Here is a 23,123-nt window from a genome sequence, read left to right on the forward strand (position 1 = left end):
CCTGTGGTCTCCACTTGCAGGGGGAAGCTTCACAGTCAATGGAATAGTATTGCAAGTGTCTCTCTCTCCTTATTTTTTCTCCCCCTCTATTTCTCTGCTTCTATCATAAAAATGAAAAAAGAAAAAGGAAAAATATATAAAGGGGTGGTGGATTCATGCTATAGTCACTAATCCCCAGCAATAACCCTAACAGCAAAGAAAAAAAAACCTTATATTAAAAATATCATATTTTGGGCAGAGGGTAGAGAGCATAATGGTTATACAAACAGACTCATGCCTGAAGCTCCAAAGTCCTAGCTTCAATCCCCTACACCACCGTAAGCCAGAGCTGAACAGTGCTCTGGTTAAAAAAAATAATCATATTTTTCTCTTTCTGATTTATTGAACTAAGCATAGTACCCTATAGGTTTATATAAGCCATGGGATTCTTTTTATAGCTGAGTAGTACTCAAGGTTCAAGGTCATGACTTCCAACCGAGACCTATGATTTACCCAAAGTTATAAATTTGCTTAAAGTACATCCTGGGTATTTACTCTTTGATAAAAGTTAAGATCCATGTTCTAATCAAGGGCAAATAGAAATTTCTCTGGGTGTGGCTTTTATCAGGAGGCTAGGGTAGATCCCAGAATTATTTCAGAAATTACAGTTTAAAAAAACATAAGACAGTGTAAAATAATTTCAAAGAAAACTAGCCGTCTTATCTTCCTTCCCAAGCCCAATATATTGTTTGGGGCTGTCTAGACTTACAAGAATGGGTTCTATAACCTTGGTATGTTGGGAAAAACCAGCAACCCATCACTGCTGAAAAAATAGAAAGGATAGTGTAACTTGTGTCATCATCTTCCAACAGAGGTACAAATGAGGTGGCTTGAAATTGGGGGTGATAAATTTCAGCTATGTTTATCAGAGTTATGTAGATATTGCCAAATCCTTAGGTTTCTGAGTGATGTCATTCCTCCAACAAATTTCCTAAATGCTCCCTTAGCAAACACTTCTATTCTTGTGGTGACTTTCTGGGTAAAATGTTGAATCACTCTCAGAGATTAGAAAGAAAAAAAAAAAGTTCTGTGGGTGGGGCCGGGCTTATAAAACCAGTCTTCACCATGTCTGAATTCCAGCCACACTCAGAGGACCGTTCACTGCCAGAGAGCTCCTCAAAGAGTCAGGAGGTGTTGCTGCAGTCTCCAGAGGATAACAAGGTATTTTGCTGATTTTCATGTTTATATCTGTGAAATATGGCCTCTTTTCCTTTCTACTGGCATTGTTAATATAATGAAAATAAAGATGTGAAGTATATAGACAGTTTATATAGACACTGAATAGTGTCTTCTTGCTTAGCTCTTCACTGAACAATAATAATTTAGATCAAGATTTGAGTGGTAATTATATTTAGATTTAGTTTTGAGTCTCAGTTGCCGGTAAATGTCTACAAATGGTCAGCCACACCACGATGTCTGTTCATTTTGTGATTTCAATTATCTTAACCAGGTTAGCATACATATATTCTTTATTAGCTAGTAAGTTTGGCATGTCTTTATGGAAATAGTGAGATCAATTAAGATATATTAAGAAATTAAAGTAGGGGAAGGGGAATACCATAATGGTCATGCAAATGAACTCATAGGCCTGAGGCTCCAAGTTGCCAGATTCAGTCCCCTGCATCACCATAAGCCAGTGCTAAGCAGTGCTCTAGTAAAAAAATAATAAAGTAATCTAAAACATATAAATTATATTAGAAATTATAACGTGAGTTGCGTTTTTCTAATACTAGAATATATCATTGAATTTACTTCAGTAGTTGGTCAGTTTCATGGAAAACAAAAATCAGCCACATCGGTTATTGGACTGAGTGAAATAGTTCAGTTAATAATTGGTTACCTCATAAGAAAACAATTATTTGTTATGGAATTCATGAAAGAACAGAAACTGATTAAAATCTGTGGCAGTGAAATCTGATAATTTTTGAAGGGAGGTTTCTTTGAAGCCATTGTTTTTGTTCTCACTGATTTGATAGGTCAGTTTCAAAATATGTACATTGTGTTGTCAGGGGAAAAAGATGTTTTAAATGCTATAGAAATCTCAAGACTTACCCATAGGGTCAACAACTTACCCCACAGGGTCAACTCGTGTGTCTAATAGTGCTGTCTGGATTCTTGGTCACTGGTGCCAAGTTTCAGTGACACATTTGCTAACTTGCAGTGCAGGAAGAGACACAAACATCACGGAGCCCAGCCCTACACATGGTTTCCATCTATTTTCCCCAATAACGATACTGAACTTTAATTAGGAATGCACTATTGGGGAGTTAATGAAGTCGTATCTCTTATTACAGTCTTTAGAAAGTCTCAACAGGTGATACCTGTTCTGGAAAAGTATTATCTTAGGCAAACTGCCATCCAAATGTCAGCCGTGAACTTGTGTGAGAACCAGGGAACACATCTCACGTAGGTCTTCACAGAATTCCAGAATTATATAAGCTTCTCAGACTTTATCTGAAGGCTTTCAGGGGCAGCTCTAGTTGGAATAGCGCTACTGAGACTCAGTCTAGCCTGTCAAATGAACTAGCTGTGTGAGCTCTGTCTTCTTATTTTCATTGGCATAGCAAGAATCAGTAGGTGTTATTGGGCAACTAATTATGTAAACTTAACAAAATGACATGTCTGGAAGAATTTGGTAACTGAAATATAAATCTTAGATACGACTATTCTTTGAAATGCCACACTGGGAATGACACCATTCATGCTTTCATGATCTTGCTGAGCGGACTTCCTGGGTCGAGTTTATTTTTCATTCTTTGCTTTTTAGAGAGGAGAGACACTATAGCACCCATCCACTTCCCTTTGGTGCTGAGCCTCAAACCCAGGGCCCCTTACATAGCCAGCATGTTCTTCACTGAGTGAGCCATCACCCAACCCCACAGAAATCTTATTATTACTAATTTTTTCCTTTATTGGGGGATTAATATTTTATATTCGATAGTAAACACAATAGTTTGTACATGCATAACATTTCCCAGTTTTCCACATAACAACACAACTGCCACTAGGTCCTCTGGCATCCTGCTCCAGGACCTGTATTCCCCCCATCCGTCCACCCACCCACTCCAGAGTCTTTTGCTTTGGTGCGACACACCAACTCCAGTTGAGGTTCTGCTTGGTGTTTTCTCTTCTGATCTTGTTTTTCAACTTCTGTCTGTGAGTGAGATCACTCCATGTTCACCCCACGGATATCTTTTATATTAAATTCAGTTTATTGTACTTCATTTTATGAATAAAACTCAAACTCTCTTTAAAAGAAGTAAATTCGGGGGTTGGGTGGTAGTGCAGTGGGTTAAGCACACGTGGCGCAAAGCTCAAGGACCAGAGGAAGGACCCCGGTTCCAACCCTTGGCTCCCCACTTGCAGGAGAGTCACTTCACAGGCAGTGAAGCAGGTCTGCAGGTGTCTGTCTTTCTCTCTGTCTTCCCCTCCTCTCTCCATTTCTCTCTGTCCTATCCAACAACGAACGACATCAGCAACAACAATAATAACCACAAGGCTACAACAACAAGGGCAACAAAAGGGGGTAAAATGGCCTCCAGGAGCAGTGGATTCATGGTGCAGGCACTGAGCCCCAGCAATAACCCTGGAGGCAAAAGAATAAAAAGAAGAAGTAAATTCATCTAGGGGGGAGTGATCAGTTACATTATTATTTACTTTTTAAAGTCACCTGAAACTCGATCTTAACACTACAAATTCTGCATGACAGTTTTAAGTTAAAGTATCTGACTACATAGGGTATTTTTTAAGAGTTAAGGGTCAGATAAAACTACATATTTTTAATCTATTATTAATTTTTTACAAGGTAACATAGAGATATTTTCCTTTAAAGGTAAGTTTATTATCACTAATTTTATGAGAGCAGAAGACACAGAGACAGAAAGACTAGGTCCTGTCTCAGCTCCAGCATACACAGTACTATGGGTTGACCCAAGGAGTTCACATATGCAGATCCTGTGCCCTAGATAAAATTATGATGCTGGTTTCCAGAAAGTTATTAATTTACAAAAAAATCTGTCTAGTAAGAATAATTATAAAGACACTTTGAAGTTTTTAGAAGGAAGAACACATTTCTGAACAACCTGGGTCTATCTAATCTCTTTGATGAAGCAAGAGAATAAAGTATTTTTTTAATTATTAAAAGGTTAAGGGGGTTAATGGCTGACAGTATAGTGTTTAACACAGCCTCTCATTCTCATTGATGGGTGTCAGGGAGACACACCAGGACCTCAATGTCCCTTCATCCCATCCCTTCTCCTCCTTCCCCAGAGTCTTTTGCTTCAGTGAAACACACCACACGCAGCCCAAGCTTCACCCTATGTCCTCCCTTACTGTCCATTCTTAAAATAGCAGGCATTCCATTTGCACTGCAGGGCTCTCTATTTTCCTCTTTCTAATATTTTTTTTTTCAAACTGGCAAGTGTACAAATTGTTACACATATGGGTGTAGTCAACCATCTGCGGAGGTGAGGCACTACTGGACACTGGACAGAGGGGTTTCCAAAGCAGTACCAGAAAACAGCTAGAACCTCCTGCACTGCTTCAGGTAAACTATGTGTGACCTCTGAGATGCAGGGTTTCCACCAGCCGAATGAAGATAACAAATATCAACGTCATACAATCCTGTGAAGATTAGATAAGGAGATAAGAAGTGAAAGATGGGGCAGAGACATAACTCTTCTGGTCACACAGTTTCCTTGCCATTAGCAAAGCCCAGGATTGAATGCTGGCGCTGCAACGGAGGAAGCTCCAGTTCTATTCTCTCTCTCTCTCTCCCTTCATCTCTTCCCCTCATCTCCTCTCTCCCTTTTTGTCTGAATTAAAAAGCAGGATAGGGGTGAGAAATTGTATGTGTGAGAGAGTCCAGGCTCAAGGAAAAAAGCCAAAGCAAAAAGAGAAAAATTTTAGGGACAAATTTTACTTAACTATTTTTATGATGATATGCTCCAGTTGGGTTAACATTTGAAATGAGTATCTTTGACATGAATTGCAATTACTTTCTTTAAGAGAAAAAAAATTAATGAGCCAAATGGTCACACAAGATACCCAGGAGGGAGAGAAGTGACCACCCACTCTCCGTGAGCCACCCTCTGACTGAGCTGAGTAAGCCTAGTTGACATCTAAGGGCTATGCCCCATGCCGGGGGCTCCCTGGCCACTCTCCAACTCTGGGAAGCCACTATCATGAGAAGGTTTCCTATGGGATGATGAGTGTCAGCATCGTTTGTTCTATTTATATATTGTGATAATTACAGGGTGTTTTAAGTCACTCTGAAAGCATAATACACAGTCAGAAAGGGGATCATTGGCAGCAATAGCAGGTATACACAAACACACCTTGGGTGTGTCCTAGTATTTGGCTGCATGTGGAAACTTAGCCCTTGGAAGGTGTGTCTGCTATTCATCTCAGGATGGCTGTCAGAATGTGTGTGTGTGTGTGTGTGTGTGTGTGTGTGTGTGTGTGTGTGTGTCAGAAAGAGAGAGAAAGAGAGAAAAAGAAACCAAGAGCCACCACTGCAATGTAGCCACCATTTAGAAAGGGACTAAGGTAGCCAGGCAGTGGGGCACCAAGTTGAGTGCATATAGTACTAAGTGCAAGGTCCGCACAAGGACTCTGGTTCAAGCCCCACTCCCCACCTGCAGCTGGGAGGCTTTGTGAGTGGTGGAACAGGTCTGCAGGTGTCTATCTTTTTCTCTCCCTCTCTATTTTCCCCTCCCATCTCAATTTCTCTCAGTCCTACCCAATAAAAGGGGGTGGGGGGGGAAATGGCACCAGGAGTGATGGATTCATATAGTACAGACACTGAGCCTCAGGGATAATCTCAGAGGCAAAAAAAAAATGGGGGGGGGGGAGGCGGCTAGAGAAAAAAGTGGATTGTTCCAGCACTTTGAGCAGTGACACAAACTCCTCAGGAGAGGAAGTAATTTTGTAGCAAGCTCATGTTGTTCTTCCTCCTACCAGTTTAAATTTGCCCCAGCAATTAATTAGTCTTACTGGGTAAAAAAAATAGTTAATTATCTCAGTTTTTATTTGGAAACTAGCAAAGTAATTTGGGTTAGTGAGATAGCTCGGAGATAAAGTGTAGGTCTGTGTGTAAATGTGTGGCAGGCACAAAAAGTAGAAACTGGGTTTAAAAAATATATCTCCCTCAAATAATCAGTCCAAACCATTTCTAGGAGAAGGAAATTTGAGAGAAGTTTGACCATCTCAACTTGGGGCTAAAAAAGCAAATGTGTGTGTGCGGCTTCCATTGGGTTCTGCGTGTATTCAAACCTGTGTGGTGTGTGTGCTTGCCAGTGTTGAACACACAAGGAGGGCATGGCTCTGGCCTTCGGTTCTCAGTCCACACCTTACAGTGGAATGACACTGAAATGCCTTCTTTATCCACTCTGTGTGACAAGGTCTTTCTTTGCAAAACAGGAACAACAGTGTTTTTTCTCATAGGGGTTTGGCAAGGATTAAATATCAGGACAGGTAAAAATGTTTAGACTGGCACCTGTTGTACAGTCAGGACTCAATAATGTGATTATTCTTCTTACCAACAGTAGTATTCTGTGGGAGTCTATAAAGGGTCACTACTCATCAGGCAAAGGCTCTCTCTGCTGTGAGATTAGCTACCTAGTTTGTAGAATCTGGGGCAAAAAGCAAATGCAGGTCCTTCTGCTAGATGTGGTTAAGAGCTCCTTAAGGCAGAAGTAGTGTGTACATAGGTGGCTGCACAAGTCACATGACTGTGATGCAGAGCCTGTACCCTCTCTCATTGTTCCACGAAGGAGGACCAGAGAGTGAACTCCTGTCCTGTGAGGGGTACAGCTCTCGCCTCCTTGGTGGCATCACCTGCAGCGTTGAATCATTTCTGAGAACTGTCTTTTCCCCTCCTAGGTAGCAGCTATGGATGACCTGTATGTGGCAAATACCATCTTTGCGCTCAACATTTTCAAGCATCTGGCAAACAGCAGCTCTGGTCAGAATCTCTTCTTCTCTCCATGGAGCCTCTCCTCCACCATGGCCATGGTTTACCTAGGAGCCAGGGGCAACACCGCAGAGCAGATGGCCAAGGTCAGTTTCTTTAGTCCTCTCAATTAGGACAGAATGATTTTTTTTAACCTCCAGGATTATTATTGGGGCTCAATGTCTGTACTAGGAATCTGCTGGTTGTGGCACCTATGTTTTCCATTTGATTGGATAGAACTGAGAGAAATTGAGAGAGAAGGGGGGGATAGAGAGGGAGAAAGACAGACACCTGCAGACCGGCTTCACTGTTTGTGAAGTGTTCCCCCTGTAGGTGGGGAGCCAGAGTTCAAACCTGGATTCTGGCACAGGTCCTTGTGCTTTGTACTATGTGCACTTAACTAGGTGCACCACAGCCTAAGCTACAGAATAATTTCTGGAATAAACTCTAGACTCTTCCTGATTTTGTGCTTACCATATCTTGACTGCTAGGTCAGCAACCACCGCGTAAGTCAGTACAGTGTGAATGCCTCAGATTCAAATAACCAACCAACCCAGGGAAGTCCTCAGTGTAGACAGCAGAAGGGGTACTGGGAGTTTCTTTCAAGATCGGGCGTGCTCAGTGTGGTAAGGCCGTAAACATGCCGGGAGTTTCTTATCCTGCAAAAGTGCAAATAGTGACAAGGTCTATTTCAATAATAACATGGTCATACTGTTCAATGCATTTGCTTGCTTGATCTCTATTTATTCTTTTAATTTACTTACTTTAGTGAAAAAAGGGGGGCAACATATGCTTCTCAGTTCTGGCATATGGCAGTATTGGGGGTCAAAACTGGGACCACCAACATGCAAGTCTTGTGATCTTCTGTCGAACTCTATGCCCAGCACATGTCTTTTCTTTTTAAGACAACGGTCTTCTGATGTATGGTCAGATTGGCAGTGGGAATGAAGTCCATTTCTGAAAGTCTCCTGTTTCCTCACAGCTGTGGCTTCTTCCCATTGCTCTGTCATAGTGGGGTGTCTGTGCCCGTTCATGTCAAAATTCTCACCCAAGTGTTTTATTTGTTTGTTTTATCACCAGAGCTTCGCCACTCCTGGATGACTTTTTCAGATAGAAAGATAATGGCAGTGACAGAAACAGGGAGGCAGAAAGAAATACACCCAAGTTTAAGGCCCTAGTCTTCCCCTGCAAGGAGAAAGTTTCAAGAGTCATGAAGCAGAGTTTCATGTGTCTCTCTTTCTCTCTCCTTTCGCTTCCTTGCTCCCGTGTCTGTTTCACTCTGTCTCCATAACAAATAATTGAATATTTTAAAATAAATAAAAGAGTGTCATGAAGAGGACAAAAATGGCACAGAAATGTGGTCACCACACTTGCAGGAGTGGCACAGAGAATATGGAGTCTTCAGGAGGTCCCATCTTGTTATCAACCTCCTTGTTGTCACATTAAAGAAATAGGGTCTGTTGTCAACCTATAACCAGTCTGCAAAGTCAGGCTTGAGAAAAAGGCAGCAGGACTGGAAGTTTGTGGGCTATTTATCTTTTGAGGTTGATATTTTTCTTCCTTAATGAAAGAATCTGAGTTTATTGAGGGACTTCTACACAGTCTGGGGCCTTGGAAATACTCTGAAGACCTTCAACTCTAAACTGCTCCGTTTGCCAAGAAGCACACTGAAAATTCACATAGTTTGTAGATCTGCATCCCTGACTAGGCCACCATAAAATTAAAATACACACACATGCACACACACACACACACACACACCCTCTGCACATGAACGATTAAAGTGCTTGCTCTGTTTTTTTCACAAGCTTGTATTATGCTTTCGGTCACACCAGATTGCTACTGGCTACTTCAGGTTTCCCATGAGAACTGTGCCTGAGTACAGATGTGTCCTTCCTGCCTTGTTTGGCGGGAGGGAGAGAGATGCTCAATCTGCTTCACTGCTTATTTGTGGCAGTTTAAACATCCACACTCACCACAAAACTTGGTTGCTCAGCTCTCTACCAGCAAGGGTTTGCAACACTCATTTCCCCTTATTTTCTTTGACTTGAAAAAAATGTGCACTACCCCGAGAACTCTAGGAAATATCAGGGTCTTCATTTATCAAAGAACCAGAAGGTGTGTGTATGTGTGTGTGTTCTCAAGCAAAGTCTTGATTGTGAGATGAAAAGAAAACTAACTTCGGATTACTAGGGGAATGACGTGGGTTTCCTGAACTGAGACAAGGCTTTAAACACTTGGGAATGTGTAAGGATTTGTAAGGTTTCCTTGAAACTGGGCTGCCCATACTGATCTCAAAGTTCAAAGGCAAATTTGGTTCATCTTCTACTAAGAAAAAAAAAGATAGAGCCTGTGTCATGGAAGGAGAGTCATGGACTTTGGGGACAGATCTCTTTTAGTTTGGTTTTGTCTTTCCTAGCTGGGTCAGTGAAGGCTCTGAAATTCCCAGAGTTTTAGTTTCTTTTCTATTAAAGGAAAATGAAAATGTCAAAATGTGGAGGGCAGTTGTAAAGACCAGGCCAAAAGTGTTGGCAGCAATAGATATTCTAATAACTAATGCGTTTCAGAGTCAAAGCTTTCTAGGAACATTTTATGAACTTACATGATACAAACTTCTGTGGGGAGGTTCTGTGATCATGATAATCATTCTACAATTAAGGAAATGTAACCACCTCTTTCATCCAATGGCAGGTGCTTCAGTTCAACAGAATTGGAGGCTATGAAGCTTCCCCAGTGAGCCCACAGAACTTCACAGGCTGTGAATTAAGGCAGCAGATCCAGAGAGATGACTATCCTGATGCAGTTTTGCAGGTATCTAACTCATTAATTCCTATTTCTTTTGTATTTTATTTCTGGAGTCTTTCAGTCTTGAAGTCACAATGTCAGACTGAGAAGGAATGTCATTCACAGAGTGAAAGCCAGAACTCAAGAGTCCTTCAGAAAATGGCCTATACATTGTTCACCACTACATGCGATATAAAACCGAATACTTTAGTTTTCTAGAAAGAAAATTAACATGTATTGAGAATATAATTAGACTTAAGTGCTCCAGTGGGTCACCATTATATTAGGTAAAAAAAGAAAAGTAAATGGCCTATAGCTATACCAGCAACTAGGGGCAGAGTTAGGGTAGAAAATCAAGACTTCTTAACTTTGGGATATATAGAGTCTAAATTCTATCACACCTCTCTGCCATTAGCAGTTAGTTCTATAAATTTTAAACTGTAGTACAAACTCCTAGAATAAAATTCCTAGATACAGATTTCCAGAGGAGAAATAGGACAAGAGATGAAAAAAATACCTGAAGACGGAGAATGTCTGGCTCATTTGGAAGTTCTAATATCTAACATCTCTTTGGATATAGCCTCTCTGTTCCTGTGTCTATCCATCCATCTATCTACGTGTCTGTCTATCTATCTATCTATCTATCTATCTATCTATCTATCTATCTATGTATCTATCTATCTACCTATTAACTATCTATTATCATCTATCTTTCATCCATCTGTCTGATTATCTAGCACTTTCTATCTTTCTAATCTACCTGTGTATCTATTAAACTGTTGATCCATCATTTACCCATCACATCAATATATTGCCTATCTATTTCATGTAGTAGTATCTGCTCTCAATACTTCATTCCCAGAAACCAGCTGTCCAGATCCAATAAAGGAAGTTGACACAGGTTTGTTCCTAATGGTAACCACCCTCCATAATCACACTTGTGATTTATCTTATGGGGCGATGTTACCTATAGCTTTCTTTGTGGGAACCCTGATGTTCTATGTATCCACCTCCAGGAGTTGACAGTCTTGAGAAAGTGGAGTTGACCCATTTACTAAGAGAGCCAAACAGATGACTTGTGATACCTACAGCCCATCTGCAGGGGTCTGTCCTCAGAGCCCTGTGTCTGTCATCATGTTCACAAATTTCAAGTAGAGGACTGGAATTCCCCTTCTCTTTTGTAGTCTCCAGAACTCAATTTTCCATTTCTTAGACTGCTGCTTAATTCTAAAATGAGTACTTTTAGAAATTGAATGAGCTTGCTTTCTGGGATATATATAACAAAACTATCTTAGAAAACTTGAAATTTATTAGACTGTAAGAAGAAACATATTCTTTTCCAAAATGTTGTTTATTTCATTGTTAAATCCAATCCACTGACATAGCAAATTTAAAACAATATATATATATATATTTACTTATAACGTACCATATCAAAATCATAAATATTGCTGAGAGATTTCTCTGAGGCACGGGGGGAGGGGGGAGTATATATTAGTGCAGCAAATTACTGCTGTGTTGAAACAGAAAACATTAAGAAATTCCTGGTTTGCTGTTCCTGCATTCTATAGACTCCTTCCTCTTTCTTTAAGGCTCAAGCTAGCAATAAGATCCATTCATATTTCCATTCCCTCATCTCTGCAATCAACACACATACAGGAGAGTTTCTACTGAAAAGTGTCAATCAGCTGTTTGGAGAGAAGTCTGCAAGATTCAAAGAAGTAAGTGAAGCCCAGCTTTGAAACTGCAGTGTGCCAAATCTGCAATGAGCTTACTTTCAAATGTGTCCTCCAGGATTCCTATAGAATCCAATTACTCAGCCTCCCAGGCCACTCACTGAGCGGGGTGTCTTTCTCTCCTACTCCCTCTACCGGTGCTTCCTGTGCTAGCTGCATAAATTTGAGTTGCGGAGTAACAAATCTTGAAAACACAATTGACTTCCAGAGTTATTAATCTTCACCCTGCAAGCCCAACTTCCCCTTTCCAATGTCTACAGACAAGGGCTTAGGGGTGGGGTGGGGTGAACGGAGTCACAGAATCTTTATAACCTGAACCATTTCTTCTTTTATCTTCCTCCCCAACCTCAGTCACCTCTACTCTCTATCCCATAGCCCCCACAATCTAGAAAGGAAGTCTGTCATTTAAACAGCACTCAAACTTGCCCATTACATATTTTCACCTAACTTATGGTGCTTTTATCATTTTCAAGGAATACGTGAGGCTCTCTAAAAAATATTACTTGACACAACCCCAGGAAGTCAATTTCCGAGAATGTGCAGAAGAAGCCAGAAAAACAATCAATTCTTGGGTCAATACAGAAACTAAAGGTAAAACCAGGGAAATACTTTCTGTTCTTCTTTACACTTATACCATTCTGTTTTTCTTTGATTTTACTTGGATAGGACAGAGAGAAATTGAAAGGGGAGTGGAGACAGAGGAAAAAAGAAAGAGAGACACATGCAGACCTGCTTCACCACTCTTGAAGCATCCCCCCTGCAGGTGGGGAGCAGGGGCTTGAACCTGGGTCTTTGCACATAGCAGTGAGTGGACCTAATCAGGTGCACTACCACCTGGCCCCAAGAACTTTGGTTTTTAAAGTTCATATATGTATTTACTTTTATGAAATGTTCACTTTGGGAGCATGGGTTACAACTGGTCTGTTCAACGACGCAGGCTGTGACAGCAAGTTCCTGGCATTGCACAGATGCACAAAAACCACAATAAAGAAAGGTTAGCTGCTGAGGAAATGAGTAGAACTGGCTTGGCTGTAATGCCCATTCTGGAGGGGGTGACATTAAAAAGGTGAGGTCCTTACAGGGTCAGGTGCCCCTGACTCTCCTTCTACAGAGGCAAACAGAAAGAAAAGTACAGTTTTAATGCCAGAGGGGGCTGTGAAGTTGGTTAGTTTCCTGCCTCTTCACTGAAAGACTATTTTTACATAGTCACAGTATGATATCTCCCCTGCTTGGGTATTTTTATTAGAAGAAGAGAAAGGGATTAGGGATTTGATGTCATTGAGTTGATTGAAGCGATTTTGTTAAGCAGAGGGACCTCGAAGTCATTTTTCATCTGGACACCATGTTAGACATGTTTTCACATGAAGGAAGAAACAAGTTTTCTGATTAGTTGGGAAAAAATGGGAACAGTGATAGTAAAAAGTAGCTCTGAGAAAAATAACTTACTGACATCTGGGGCAGGGCTGCTGCTGAGTATGCTGCAAACCCCTCTCATTATTGTGTATGTGTGTGCGTGTGCATGTGCAGAGTATGTGTGTGCTGGGTGGTTTCAAGATAGCATACTTTAAAATTTTTTTTAATATTTATTTTATTTATTTATTCCCTTTTGTTGCCCTTGTTGTTTTATTGTTGTAGTTATTATTGTTGTTGTCGTTGTTGGATAGGACAGAGAGAAATGGAGAGGAGGGGAAGAGAGAGAGGAGGAGAGAAAGATAGACACCTGCAGACCTGCTTCACCGCCTGTGAAGCGACTCCCCTGCAGGTGGGGAGCCGGGGTTTGAACCGGGATCCTTATGCCGGTCCTTGTGCTTTGCGCCACCTGCGCTTAACCCGCTGTGCTACAGCCCTACTCCCAGCATACTTTTTAATACTATTTTTACACTAAAACTTCAGCGGCATTCTGTCTTTAGAGAAGAAAGTTTCACTCTCCTCTTGAGCTTGGAGTTCTTAGTAACATATCAGGAGATGCTTCACTGCAGCATATATAAACACAGCAGGATCTCCACTACCTCTATACTTATTCCTTATTTTATGAATCTTTCAACTTCAGGTTTTTATGTAAGTGACACCTTCCCTTACCTAGCACTGTCTTCCAACCTCTCAACCAGTCTCTGATCTCTTCACTCAGTCTGGAAGACAAGCACTGTTCCAGTGCTTTGACTTCAAGACTCTTATTAATATTTGTTATGTTGACTTTGAATGGGTTTTGTTGTATTGCTTTACCATTTTATCTATACTGTAATAGTATGAGAAAAATCTCCTGAATTCCCATAAAAATGAGTATAACCTTTTGCTCACGGTGGAAAATCATTCCCCAAATAATGTGACATATTAGTAAGTTTTAAGTATTTGTTGAATTGCAGTACACAAATGTATCCCCAAAAGGAAAATAATTTTCTATCAATATTGTTATCAATACATAATTATTAAGGTAGTTCAGATTTAGAGACTGTTAGCATTATAGATACCCTTAGAAAGCATTTGTCTAAACTCACCATTGTAAGGTTGTAAACCCCAGATCTCTCAGGGGTTAATGGCCTCATCCAAGATGTCACTACTAGTAAATGGAGAAGCTGAAAGAGTTCCATCTTCTTCTAATTCTCAGTCTAACTTTAGGGTTAGTTATGTAGTAGTTAAAGAATTTGACAAAATAAAATGATTTTTATTTGATCCCCATGATTTAGCATTATGCCAAGCCATAATTTAATATCTCTGTTTCTTTTCTCACAACTAAGTTCTTCAGGCTTAATAATTATGTATTGATAACAATATTGATATATAATTATTTTCCAATTAATATCTCTAAAATTAGTTTATATATGTTGATACTTCGATGCATTATGATTTTTTAATTATGGTTCTAAAATATCACCAAGCATAGACACAAAGGAGTGGGTAAAAGGAAGGTGAGAAGTGAAAGTAAAAGTGGATTTCAGAATTAAGGAGACATAAAAGGATTTTGTTTTGTGAGAGCAGCATTGTTTGATTTTCTTTTTAAGCAAATCACTAGTGTTGCCAAAATTGCACATATCTGTTTTTCTGTCAAATCATACAATAATTGGAGAGAATTCCTGTTTTCATTGCTATGATCAAACACTAGTTCTGTCATGTGCATCATAGTAGCAAATCAAGCAGTAGTAGCTTGCAATAGTAACCACAGATTTTAATTATGGTCTGTTCCTTAAATTGACTTACTAAACAAAATAATAATAATAGTAGCTGTCACACTAGGATGTCGTAATTTCTCAGAACCTCCTCTGGCTCACCCATTTACTGCCTCTGAGATGCCACAATACTTTCCATTGTTTTGCTCTCTTTTAGAAGTCACTACATACTCCTTCATAGTTCATTCTGAAAGTCTTTTCTGACCTCCTCAACCCCCTTAGGAGGGTTCTTTTCTCACCCCTGTATCTGTAGCACTCAGAGTAGAGCTAGGATATCTTCCAAAACATTTTTTGAATGAATCGATGAGTTAAGCCAATGAACTTTCTGGAGCAGAATAGAGGCATGCTAATTAATATTCTGTGGTATGACATACAACGCTTTGACAAAACGATATAAAAGGAAGTGACACATTTCCATTTGAAGCTCAGTTGTAATTCTAAATTCTAAATGCAGTCATTCTTGATTCTTCTTGGATGTGCAAACCTTCTCACACGTTCAGTGTGAGTTATACTTATGCGTTAAGTAAATGCAGGGAAAATTTTGAGCTCTAAAACTAATTTCTCAGAAGAGTTTGACACATGGATGCTGAGTTTGACGGTGACTCAAAAGATTAAAAAGCGGTAGGTTCATAGATCTTGATCATGAAATCTAAACATGAATAATGTTTTCTATAGGCAAAATTCCAAGTTTGTTACCAGAAGGTTCTGTGGATGAGGATACCAAGATGGTCCTGGTGAACGCTGTCCACTTTAAAGGAAAGTGGAAAACTTCATTCCAGAAGAGATCAAATGGGTCTTATCCTTTCCGTGTGAATTTGGTATGAGACAATGAGATGAACTTTACTAACACAAGGTCTCTGGTCTTCGGTAAAATAGAGGAAGAAGGGAGTCGGGTGGTAGCACAGTGGGTTAAGTGCAAGTGGCACAAAGCTCAAGGACTGGCGTAAGGATCCTGGTTCGAGCCCCTGGCTCCCCACCTGCAGGGGAGTCACTTCACAAGTGGTGAAGCAGGTCTTCAGGTGTCTATCTTCCTCTCCCTGTCTCTATCTCCCCATCTCTCTGCATTTCTCTCTGTCCTATCCAGCAAGGACGACATCAGTAACAACAACTATAATAGCTACAACAAGGGCAACAAAAGGGAATAAATATGAAAATTAATTAAATAAATAAAGTTTAAAAAAACAGAGGAAGAAAAACTAGGGACAACTAATTGATGTCCCTATATCACTTGTTAGTTGGAAGCATGCACATTGCACAGTTGGTTGATTTTCATGAGTTACTAAATGTTATTTTCTGAGAGGCCATATGAGTAAGGAAGAAGAATATAAATTTTATAATTATATGATTGTGGGCTACAATTTACCATCAGGATACGACCTATGCCTTGTGCGTCCCATCTTTTGATCTGTAAAACTGTAATAAGAGGGCTGGTAAAATAGTTCACCTGGACAGTGGACCTATTCTGTCATAATCATGATACAGATTTGAGCCTGGCCTCCATAGTATGGAGAAAGCTTCAGTGTCAGCCTGTGCTTCCCTCTCTCTAATAATACTCACAAAGGATAATAGTAATGTTAGAATTCAATAAGATTTCATAAGGTTCTTGGCCTATAGTAGAGATTAAACAAATACTGTATAGCTATCTTATTAATAATGGCGGTTATCTTGAGAAAACAAGATTTAAAGGTACAAGAAATGTTTTTTATTTATTTATTTTTGCCCCTAGTGTTATCACTGGGCCTTGGGGGTGGCATTATGAATCCACTGCTCCTGGAGGCCATTTTTCCCCCATATCACCTGCTAGGACAGATAAATTGAGAGGGGACATGGAGTTAGAGAGGGAGAGAGAAAGAGAGACACTTGGAAAACATGCTTGGTAGCTTATGAAGTATCCTACAAATGGGGAGCCGGGGCCTCCAACCTGGATCCTTGCGCGGGCCCTTCCACTTAGTACTATGTGCGCTTGATTAGATGTGCCCATGCCCATCCCATTTGTTATAAACAAAAATAAAAGGGGCTTTGGCTGTGACATTTAAAGGATTCCGCCAACATTTAAAGGATTCCGCCGAGGAGCAGCTTGGAGTAGCTTTAAACGAACCAAGGTTTTATTAAGGTGATATAAAGGTAAAAGGCAAGTATCTAGGTACTGCAAAATGAGAAGATATCAGCTGGAGTTGAGAACACTCTAGGCTCAGAAAGTGTGAATCAGTTAGCAGAAGTTCAGCCCCATTGTTCACTGTCTCAGTCAGCAGCCCTGTGAAGGCTCATGGAAGGCCTTACCTGAGGTCACCATGTCTCATAGAAAGCTCCAGGAAATCAGGGGTAAGAGTCAGCCCCACCATGAGAAAGGTGATTAGCAAGGTTAAAATTTAGGTGTGTCCAAGACCTGTGAAAGAGCCATCTTCCCTGCCATCTCTCTGTCGGGACTCTCGAAACCCCACCCCAACCCCCATGCCTCCTGCCCCAGCATCCAGTCACTGCTTGCACAAACTCAGACAGACAAAGAAGGCTGAGCTTTTGGCCACTTGCAAGTTCCATCAGGCTGACACCATCTCCAGCTAATTACGTTACATGACACCCCTGGATTTGATCTTTAAAAAAAAAAAATATATATATATATATATATATATATATATATATATATATATATATATATATATATATTCAACACTAAAGTAGAATCCATGCTCTTTGATGTCTAATTTTAAATCTCTTGACATCTTGGTATCAACTTCCATATACATTTTTTTAAATAACCGCAGGCTAAGCGTGTCCCCGTGCAGATGATGCGCTTGCTGGAGAAGCTGAAGCTTGGCTACATAGCAGATCTCAAGACTCAGATCCTGGAACTTCCCTATGCTGGTGATGTCAGTATGTTTCTGCTACTTCCAGATGAAATTACTGAGTCTTCTACTGGCTTGGAATTGGTGAGACGTTCCACGTTCAATTATTATTATTATTATTATTAATTGGGTTAAGCTTACTTCTCGTGTCAAGCAGTTCTATAATGAAGTAGATTTCTCATAGAAATAGGAAAGTTGACTGATCTTAAGCTTGGCACTTTTCCAACTTCCATTCAAAATTCCTAAAATATATGCCATACATACTACTTTGGGTAGATCAGATACTATCCAAATTTTCTACCCTAATGTGAGATGATCTCACTCATAGACAGAAGTTGAAAAATAAGAACAGAAGGTAAAACACAAAGTAGAACTTGGACTGGAGTTGGTGTATTGCACCAAAGTAAAAGACGGGGGTGGGGGGAGGGTTCAGGTCCTGGAAGACAGAGGAGGACCTAGTAGGGTTTGAATTGTTACATGGAAAACTGAAGAATCTTACACATGTACAAACTATTGTGTTTTATTTTACTGTTAACGGTAAATCCCCAATAAATGGAAAAAAAAAATTCTATCCTACACAGTATGGTAAAATGAAAGTCAAGAATTTTCATCTCATATCAAAAGTTGTTTCCTTTCTCCTCAAAGCACTCACTGACTTTGTTTGTTTGTTTTGGGGAATCTGTAGCTGGAAAGTCAACTAAACTATGAAAAACTCAATCAGTGGATCAGTGATGATACCATGTCTGAAAAGGAAGTTGAGGTATACATCCCTCAGTTCAAGTTAGAGGAGCAGTATAAACTCCAATCTGTCCTGAGGAACATGGGCATGGAAAACGCCTTCAGTGAGGACAAGGCCAACTTCTCAGGGATGTCAGAAGGGAATGACCTGTTTCTGTCGGAAGTGTTCCATCAAGCCACCGTGGACGTGAATGAGGAGGGCACAGAAGCAGCTGCTGGCAGTGGGGCTGTTATGACGGGGAGAACAGGTCACGGAGGTCCCCGGGTTATAGCAGACCACCCTTTCCTTTTTTTCATAATGCACAAATTAACCCGGAACATCCTCTTCTTTGGCAGATTTGTTTCGCCCTAGTCAGGACTTTGTAGGATGAACTACAGTCTCAGAATTGCAACAAGTGTTAAAATTTTGAAGATGTTTTCTATGTATGTCTGTGCTTCTGAACAACTTCTACTAGATACTGAGCATTAATATAGAAATGACTGGGTAACTGATAACCGTAACATTACACCCCTACTAATCATGTGACCTCTTATCCACTCCTTATTTTTACTTTAATTTTATAGCATTAAAGTTGCTATATTATTTATTATTTTATATACAGTTCTTAGCTGCTGCTGTCTATTTAATATAAGTTCAGTGGTCGCAGAAGCAGATTCTCATTTATTTATCTACTTATAAAAATATCTACTTACACTGACAATGAAGGATTCGGTGTTACTCTACACCTTCTGTAATCAAAACCTAGAGAGAACATTGGAAAACAGACAGAATGTTATGTGCAGATGTTGTGTGCACTTCTGGAATTCTGTATCACATAGCTGTGCTTGTAACTTGTCTAAAATTTCAAATGTATAATTAATAAACTTATTTCCATACGACCGCTTGCTTTCTGTCAGTCCACTAGCTCGTTAGATCATAAGGCCAGTTATATCTTGGTTTCCAGGAAAGAAAAACCATGGTTCATTTCTCAGATGTACCCTTCCAGCAGACAGATTAAAGGGTCTCAGTGTTATGGTGGAACGAGGTTGTGTAAAAAAATGGCTCTTTGCTACCTTGTCACCTCAGTAACAGCACAATAAGTTAGCAGACCAGACTAGCTCACAGTCCTTTGGGGACAAGCATGCTAAAAACTCATGGCAACAGGAGCAAACATCAAGCCCATCATTCCAGGTAGATTCAAGGTCACAGTCAGTCTTCTTCTAGCGTTTGCCCTTCTTCCGTAGCCAGTTAATGTCTTTGAAAGTGACTGGGATCCATGTGGATTCAGTCGGCTAGGAAGGATCGTCAGTTTCCCCAATGAATGGGTACTCACGGGATGCACCACGGGAAGGTCGATCCAATGCATCCCGTCACAGTCAATGAGTTCAGAAAAGTGGAGGTGAATTGTATTAGAGAATAGGAGGGTACATGGTGTAGGTTCTTTTAAGCTTCAGAAGAGCAATGAAGACTTTCAGTGTGCCAGAGAGATGGCAGGGCAATTTCTTCCCAGACAACTAAAAAAAAAAAAAAAACCAAATGATGGGGTTATCTCAGCTGACTGTAGAGTCTGACTTCAAATTGTAGCTGGATTTCAAATGTTGATCACAGGTACAGCCCTCTCTATAAATAGAAACAGGCACAGTGGAGTGCTATGTAGTTGTTAAACTGATGGTATTATCTCCTTCACAGTATTGTGGTCAGAACTTGAAGGCATTCTGTCAAGTGAGACAAGCCTCAGGGAAAAAGACCAGTACTGAATGATCTCAGATAAGAGGTTGTACTAAAAGTACTAAAGATTATACTGTAAACCATTAAGTCCCCAGTAGAATTAAAAAAAAAAAAAAAAAAAAGAACAGAAAAGAGACAGGTGTGAACTCATGAGGGTATGGGTATTTCCATGCTAAAGAGGTAGCCTTTATTCAAATCCCATTTCTAGCACTATGAGTCATTTAACCACAAACTTCAGTTCACTGTTGGTATAAACAAGAGCAAATAATGCTTTTGTCATAAGGTTGCCATGATAGTTAAATGAATACTTAACAATAAGAAGCAATTAAAAGAATGTTTAGCATATACAGTATTTAATAAGTACTAATTTTGACTATTCTCTGTGTCAGTAACAAAATAGTATCACTGCCAACTGGTCAAACAGAATCCTAAAACTATTTCCAGTTACTTTTTAAGCCTCTGATAGTCTTTTATTTCCTCTTATCAGACATTCAGGGATACTAGGGACTCTTGCTCACTTGCATTCTCCTTTTATATTTATTTTTGTACATGCTTTCATTCATTCAAAAGGATGATAATTAAATCTTTAAATTTTTGTGAGTCTTATTTTCTTTTTCTCATTATTAGTCTAGATTAGGGTTGAAGAGTTCTCATTTCAAATAATTCTTGGGTGGTTTAAAGGCATGAGTTTTATTACATTTTAATCTTTTGAAGTTGTTTGTTGCTATAATACATATATATTTTTCCCAATTGGGAGTTTGTATCTTACTTCACTTGGGGAAAATATCACCCACTCCTATCAAAAGAAACATTAAAAAATGTGGAAACCCTCACCCTTCTTGTGGTGCAATAGGAGAGGAAACCCTTGGAAGATCGGGTAAGATTAGGTTGAAGGTAATGTCACTTTGATGTAATTTGTGCTTTTGAGAAGAAAGGAAGGAGCCGTAGCTTCTTTTTCCCCACCATGTACATACAAAGAAAAAGTAATCTTTGAATCTAGAAGAGAGGCCTTGCTAAGAAACTTATCATGCCAGTGCCTTAATCTAAGATTTCTGGGCTATAGAACTGGAAAACCTATTGTTCTTATTTATTTATTTATTTATTTATTGGATAGAGGCAGAGAGAAATTGAGAAGGGAGGTGGAGATAGAGTGAAAGAGACAGAGACACCTGCAGCCCTGATTCACCACTCGTGAAGCTTTCCCCCTGCAGGGCAGGGACCAGGGACTTGAACCCAGGTCTTTGTGCACTGTAATGTGTGCAGTTAACCAGGTGCACCACCACTCGACCCTAGAAGTTTGTTGTTGAAGTCACCTAGTCAATGGCATTCTGTTATAAGAGCCCAAATAGAATAACAGAGCCATTATTCATGCATCAGGCTCTACCCTACTCTGCTTGTGGCTTCTAAATTCTTACTAGTACAATAATGATGAGTTTTAGAGTCTTCACTTTGTTGTGAAAAGTTGTCATGATCTAATAAATTCATGTGATCAGGAAAATCCAGTGCCTTAGAAAGAAAAGTACAAAAGCTCTCTGCTCCACCCCAGTTCCACCTCATTTAGCCCCTATCTCTCCACCCCACGAGTTGTCTAAGTTCATATTCCTAAAGATACATAGGGCAACAACAAAGAACAAAACCAAATAAAATCATGCTGATCTTATTATATTGCCAGCTCATAAGACTATTGTTTTTTCCCCCACCACCTTTCCTCCTCCAGAGAGATATCAAGGTAATGCCCAACTGGGCTGGCAAAATAGCTCAATTAGACAGTGCTCTGTTTCGGTATGTCCAACACCCAGGTTTAATCCTAGCCCCCACTACATCGCATTGAAGGAATCATAGCTTCAGAGCTTCAGAGCTATGATCTCTTCCATTATCTCTCTGCCGGTAGCTATCTAAAATAAAATAGAATAAAAATAATAGTAAATAAGTAAAACACAACAAATAAACAATAAGGCACAACTCCAATTTTGTTGACATTGGCAGTATTTATGCAGATGTAGATGAGGAGCTTAATCAATAGCTAAGTGGGAAAGCAATCTGGGGGCAGGTTTACGGAAAAGGGAGTAAACTCATTCTGGCTTTAGAAACTTTTCACTGGCAGGTTCAGCAGGACCTACAGTGATGCATTTTATGTGACAGTAACACATCCTTGTGCTTCTGCAGCGCTAGTCACCCTGGTGAGCCACTCACTGTCAGTCAAGATGCACAGTGTCTCTATCTGGAGCCTGCACACTATTCTCCCAGCTAATAATAGTCAGGAGGCTTCCATGAATGGTGACATCTGCTCCACATATGTCAGGCTGACTTCACAGCACTTCCTATTCTAAGTGACATTTCCTAAAATATCCGTAGAAACACTCCCTTCTAGGTTTCAAGCCAACATTGAATACTACAGTACACTCTGAAGCAGTTTACTATAAGAGATAATTGTACCAGGAATAGTAAAATAAAGAAGAGAAAAGATAGGAAAACTCTGTGATGATGCATCAAACACATAGTCAAGGGAGACACTCCTTCTTCCACTTAATCTCTTATGGGTGTTTTCTTCATTTCTGTTATTCATTTTATTACCTTCATCATTCTTTCATGCCCATGGACATGAATAAAGAGAGTATTTACAATAATTTACATAAATAGAGAGTATTTACAATTAACTGTTTTCCATTTCTAGTATTTATGGAGGACTGGAGATACACTCAAAGGGGGGATGAAAAAGAGCCAGAAAATTATAAGCCAACACTTTACTAAATCACTGTGTTGAAGTCCAGACACCTTGCCCTTGGATAGAGAGGATGGACACTCTATGTCCAGCAGAGAAAGTAATTGTGAAGCCAGAACTCCTGCCTGCTGCGCCCCAAAACAAGTTTTGGTGCATATACCCAGTGGGGGGAAATGATAGGTTGAAGATGAGCAGCGGGCTCTGAACTTCAACTCTCTCAGGACCCAGAAAGAGAAGTCAAAAAAAGAAAGGTCATTCAGAAGTTGTAATAGGCATAGGTGTGACTTCGATGGGGCCATCGAAGACAATGGGCAAATCTATGTAAATATAGGCAGATAGTTATAGAAATAATAGTCCACCCATATCTGTGACCTTGGGAGAACTGCTGTACCAGGACGATGGAATGGGAATACAGAATTCGATTGTGGGAATGGTGA

The 23,123-nt window shown here is 40.0% G+C and overlaps 1 protein-coding gene across 1 annotated transcript; it reads left to right on the forward strand.

Moving 5' to 3' along the window:
- Positions 1 to 1,045: 1,045 nt before the first annotated feature.
- Positions 1,046 to 19,135, forward strand: SERPINB2 (serpin family B member 2). Its single transcript, XM_007523884.3, has 8 exons — positions 1,046 to 1,200; positions 6,922 to 7,098; positions 9,683 to 9,802; positions 11,368 to 11,496; positions 11,985 to 12,102; positions 15,351 to 15,493; positions 17,438 to 17,602; positions 18,204 to 19,135. Exons 1-8 carry the CDS (start codon positions 1,105 to 1,107, stop codon positions 18,606 to 18,608), a joined length of 1,353 nt encoding a protein of 450 aa, XP_007523946.2. The 5' UTR covers positions 1,046 to 1,104; the 3' UTR covers positions 18,609 to 19,135.
- Positions 19,136 to 23,123: the final 3,988 nt, after the last annotated feature.

The sequence above is a fragment of the Erinaceus europaeus genome, chromosome 15 (assembly GCF_950295315.1).
Source record: "Erinaceus europaeus chromosome 15, mEriEur2.1, whole genome shotgun sequence".
NCBI lineage: Eukaryota > Metazoa > Chordata > Mammalia > Eulipotyphla > Erinaceidae > Erinaceus > Erinaceus europaeus.